Source organism: Acyrthosiphon pisum, unplaced genomic scaffold, assembly GCF_005508785.2.
Source record: "Acyrthosiphon pisum isolate AL4f unplaced genomic scaffold, pea_aphid_22Mar2018_4r6ur Scaffold_20785;HRSCAF=22121, whole genome shotgun sequence".
Taxonomy (NCBI): domain Eukaryota; kingdom Metazoa; phylum Arthropoda; class Insecta; order Hemiptera; family Aphididae; genus Acyrthosiphon; species Acyrthosiphon pisum.
Window position 1 is genome coordinate 3,967 of NW_021770181.1, and position 5,281 is coordinate 9,247.

Below are 5,281 nucleotides of genomic sequence, written 5' to 3' on the forward strand. Positions count from 1 at the left end.
GCTCGTTAAATTATGTTTAAAATGGATACGAGACTAAATTCCTTTCAAATTTCAAATCCTAAGATCACCTATGGTTATCGTAGTAAATATTAGAAATCGTATTATTCTTCTTGTCGAGTCCGGTTTTATAATACGCCAATAATAAGTGCTAATATACAATTTTTTTTATAAAAACACAATAATAAAAAAAAATCATAATACATACAAAAGTAACAAAACACAACTAAATAATGGAAAAAATAAATGAATAACGAATTCGGTAAATCTAATAAATAAAAATCACATACATATTTGGTAACGTCCTAGATATTGTATTTTTAATGTAATTTTGCTATAATCATAAGAGTTATTAGGTAGATACTATGCAGACTCTCCGAAATGTAAAATATTTTAGACATTATAATACCGGATCTTATTTTTATCTTTTTCGTTTTTTAAATGCTTTAAAAAGAGAATGTTTATGTTTTATTTTAGTTTTTGAGATTGAATAATATATTATTATATTGAATGCATTTATTTATTGTACCCATATAAATTATATACCTATTATTCATTATGTACCTATTATTCTAAATTAAAAAATAATATAATATAGCTATTATTATAAAATTATGTATTTAAGTCAATAATAGTTACAATAATTTAGGTAAGAAGGAATTAAGTCTTGATCAAAATGTGTTAAGTCATTTCTAGAACTATAACTGCGGGGTTAAGTCACTAAAATCAAATAAAAAAATATTTTTGAAGGCTTATATAATTCAAATTGTATATTCCAATTTACTCTAAAGCCATAAATCAATAAAAATCTTAATTGTTTTAAAATCTCTATTAACAACGAATTTTCAAATCTTTTGATAAACGTATCCAAAATGTGTATTTTTGACTTAACCCCTTTTGCCCACGCACGGAAGATATAACTATTGAAAATAATAGGTAAGAACTTGGCAACAAAAAATAGCGGTAAAACAAAAATATCTACACGACACCAGTTTTGAATACAATTTATTTTGATGTTTTTGTTGTAATTAAAAAATAATTAGGTAACCTTCATGAGTTAAAATCTAAATAAAATACTTAAAGTACCTACATTTTATATAGATCCGGTATTATAATGTCTAAAATATTTTACATTTCGGAGAGTCTGCATAGTATCTACCTAATAACTCTTATGATTATAGCAAAATTACATTAAAAATACAATATCTAGGACGTTACCAAATATGTATGTGATTTTTATTTATTAGATTTACCGAATTCGTTATTCATTTATTTTTTCCATTATTTAGTTGTGTTTTGTTACTTTTGTATGTATTATGATTTTTTTTTATTATTGTGTTTTTATAAAAAAAATTGTATATTAGCACTTATTATTGGCGTATTATAAAACCGGACTCGACAAGAAGAATAATACGATTTCTAATATTTACTACGATAACCATAGGTGATCTTAGGATTTGAAATTTGAAAGGAATTTAGTCTCGTATCCATTTTAAACATAATTTAACGAGCCCGTGGTTGATGGACCTTTCACTGATAAATTATTTATCTAAAAACTATTTTTGAATAAATCTGGCTTATCAAATCTATCCCAAGTGCACCTATAATTGTATAATTAATGCAATCTAAACTATGACCTGCAGCCACATCTTAATTGGTTGACAGAATGTTCACTTCACGCGTGAAAAAAGGTGAAAAATGTAAGCCTCAAGTTAAATATGATTTTTACTGGAAATATTTCAATAAGAATTTTAACTTGTCATTTGCCTCCCCAAAGTCAGACACATGTCAAACATGTGACAGACTACAAAATTTAATAAATACTGAAAAAAATAATTTAATTAAAATAAATCTATTAGATGAAAAAAAAGATACACATAGATAAGGCTGCGATTTTTTATTCTGATCTGAAGAAGATGTCTAAAGAGGCCAAGACAAATCCTACTCTTGAGGTTCTTTCATTCGAATGTAACAACAGAACATGCCTCTGCCCCACATACCATCCGGTGATGTTTTTTATAAAAAACAAATATGGAGTTACAACTTTTGCATCTACTCAGCAAAAACAGGTCAATCATATTTTTTTATGTACGATGAGTCTGAAAAGGTCAGAATGAAGTGATAAGTTTCCTAAATTATTACTTGAAAACTCTACTACACCAAGGTATTCAAACTTTATATCTTTTTGCAGATAATTGTAGTTTTCAAAATAAAAACACTACTTTAATTCATTATTTATATGCTATCATTCGTCCAAATGCACATCACTTAAACGATTTCTGTATTTGTTTTTTATAAATGTTACCTTACTAAAAGCAGCCTCACATAAATATGTTAATCCAAAAAATGTTAGAATACCTTTTACATTTGATAAATGATACATTGATGTTCCTCAAGTGTATTCCAAAATTCCATTGTATTATTTTTACCATTAAAGATATCTTTTAAAGTTATGTCCTTCTGTAAGTCAATTAATTCACTTTTCAATAAACCAATATTACAATTCATAATATAAATTTCAAATATTTCTTTTGTAGTTACTGCCCACGGATTTTCAATAAATCGAAATGAATTTCTTAAGTTTTTAATATCATTGAAACGACTATTCATTTCATTTTTTGAAGTGACCAATAGTACAAGCAGTTGTGATTTTAGAGTTTCTACATCAGTTAGGTTTTCTTCGTCAGAAAAAATTGTATTTTTTTTCGTCATTAAATCGAATTTGGGAAAACTTGAAAAATCATTTTCAGATACTTCTTCAATGTACATTTTGAGCTTTTCTTCAAAATCAAAAATCTTACTGGCCATGTGAGTGATAAGTTTATTTTCTCCTTGCAGATTGGTTTGAAGTATATTTAAACTTTGATTTACATCTGCAAGGAATGCAAGTTTGTACCAAAATGCTAATGAGTTTATTTCAGGAAATTCAGTTTTTTGTTCGTGGATAAATAATTTAATTTCTTCACGAAGGGAAAAAAATCGTTCTAAGACTTTACCTTTGGTTAGCCATCGCACTTCAGTATGAAACATAAAATCACTGTATTGGGAATTTAGTTCGGAAATAAATTCTTTAAATTTTCGGTGATTTAAATCTCTAGCTCTGATAAAATTGACGATTTTAATTGTTTTATTCATGACAACACTAAAATCATTTGGAAATTTACATGTTAAATTTTCTTGATGAATAATACAATGGAAATTGATTAATTTTGGTTTTCCAATTTTATTCTTAATAAGACCAGTAACAAGACCAGAATTAATTCCAACCATTGAAGGACAACCGTCTGTACATATGGAAATTAACTTTTGCCAATCTATTTTATTTTTTTCAAAAAATGTAGAAATTGTTTCAAAATAATCCATGCTACGAGTTTGGCTTTTCATCGGTATAACTTTCAAAAAGTCTTCTTTAATAATATTATCTTTTGAACAAAATCTAACAAAAAGTATTAATTTAGAAGTAGAGCTTATATCTACTGACGAATCTAATGCTAAAGAAAAAATCGACAATCTGATAAATCGTTGATCACTGAATCGAATACTTGATTTCCAAGATGTTCGATCCTACAAACACATGCGGTGCAACACGATTGCAGAACTTTTACCTTTTTACCTGAAAAAAACATAACACGATTGCGAATTTTTACCTTTTAATATTTGAGAAAAAATCAACACGATTGCGCACCTTAAATATTTTTTCTTTGAGCAAACACAAATATTTAAATAATTTTAAAATTTTAAAATATAAATGGTTATAGTTTAAGAAACACACCTATAGTATAGTATACGTATACACAATTGCTACGGCCAGTGGATACTATTATATGACGTCTAATAATATTTTATTACTATAATAACCGATAATAACTGATAAGTGTTAGTGGCTGCGCTTTTCCAACGTACGAGTATTCACATCCGATAATATTTATTGTACCGGATTTTATTTTATTAGTGTGATAGTCGTCGCCCCTCGGTCACATTCTCACGTAATATAATCTAAGCGTTATATTATATTGTGACAGTCTAAATTGTGCAACGTGTATATTTCCGTTTTATTTTTGTGCAATTTTGTTTTGGGAAAATGGAGAAACAAATACAAAAAAAATTTGAAACAGAAAAAGGTAAGCCGTGTATTTTAATTGAAGATTATAAATATAGTGAATTTTAAGTTCTGAAAAAGTGTGGGAACATTCGGTATAACTGTACAAATAAAAATTGTTCTGCCAGTTTACTCGTTGACAAGGATGTGACCAAAGTGTTAAATATGTTAAATGAGCACACACATGAGGTGATTCCAAAAAATATTATTAGTAGGCGAATTGTGAGTTCTCGTTTAAAAAAAAAATGTGAAAATTATCTTCTTACTAGACCAAATAAAATAATTAGGCAAGAACTTAGAAATACCGAAAACGATATCCAGCTGGTTTATTTTGATATAAAGTTATGGAGAAAGTGGATGTATGACAAACGTAGAAAGAATATGCAAAAAATTCCAAAATCTTTAGAGGAAGCGATAACTCAGTTGTTTGATGGTCGTGAAAATATTATAACTAATACTGGTGAACTATTTTGTCACATGAAAGAAACTCCCAATTATATTCACATGCAAAACTAATCTTGAACTATTGAGTCAATCTTCTCATATTTTTGCAGGCGGTACATTTTCATATGCACCCAAATATTTTGAACAACTGTATTCAATACATATAATACAAAATGGTTTTTATGTTCCTGTAATTTATTGTTTTTTAATTTCAAAATCAACTGAAACTTATATACAAATGTGGCACACAATTATTAGTTTATGTTTAAGATTCGACTTTAAGTCAATGTTGACCCAACAGATAAAAACAATAATAAATATTGGTATTTAGCGGTAAAGCGGTTGTATGGGTTAATATAATAAATATTAAATGTGAGTCAAGGAAATAAGTTCAAGCCACCACTGAGAACAGTGGCGTATTTACGGGGGGTGGTGGGTCCCAGGTCCCGGGTCTCGACCCCCCCCCAGAAAAAAAAAGTTAAAAAGTCATAAATAACTTGCTACGCAGGTACCGAAAAAGATTAATTTATATTACAGTGAAATCTATTAATGGACACCTCTCAATAGTGGACCCTTCTAAATTCCCCGTCAAAAATGTATGTGCATAATAGGCGTTATAACCTCTTAATAGTGGACACAATACATGTACATATCGAAAACGTTTAAGTAATAAGTAATTGAGGACTATATTTCTATAGATAATAATATCCTTACAGAAGACAATACATTAATAATATCAGA

The 5,281-nt window shown here is 27.9% G+C and overlaps 2 protein-coding genes across 2 annotated transcripts in view; both read right to left on the reverse strand.

Moving 5' to 3' along the window:
- LOC103309606 (general transcription factor II-I repeat domain-containing protein 2B-like) overlaps positions 1–3,267 on the reverse strand; it is a 4,227-nt gene extending 960 nt beyond the window's left edge. Inside the window, exon 1 of the mRNA XM_008185477.1 lies at positions 2,427–3,267. Coding sequence (XP_008183699.1) covers positions 2,427–3,267 — 841 coding nt within the window. The remainder of the gene's footprint in view (positions 1–2,426) is intronic.
- A 221-nt stretch (positions 3,268–3,488) lies between these two features.
- The window catches only part of LOC103309607, a 6,111-nt gene continuing 4,318 nt past the window's right edge, over positions 3,489–5,281 (reverse strand). Inside the window, exon 7 of the mRNA XM_008185478.1 lies at positions 3,489–3,610. Coding sequence (XP_008183700.1) covers positions 3,489–3,610 — 122 coding nt within the window. The remainder of the gene's footprint in view (positions 3,611–5,281) is intronic.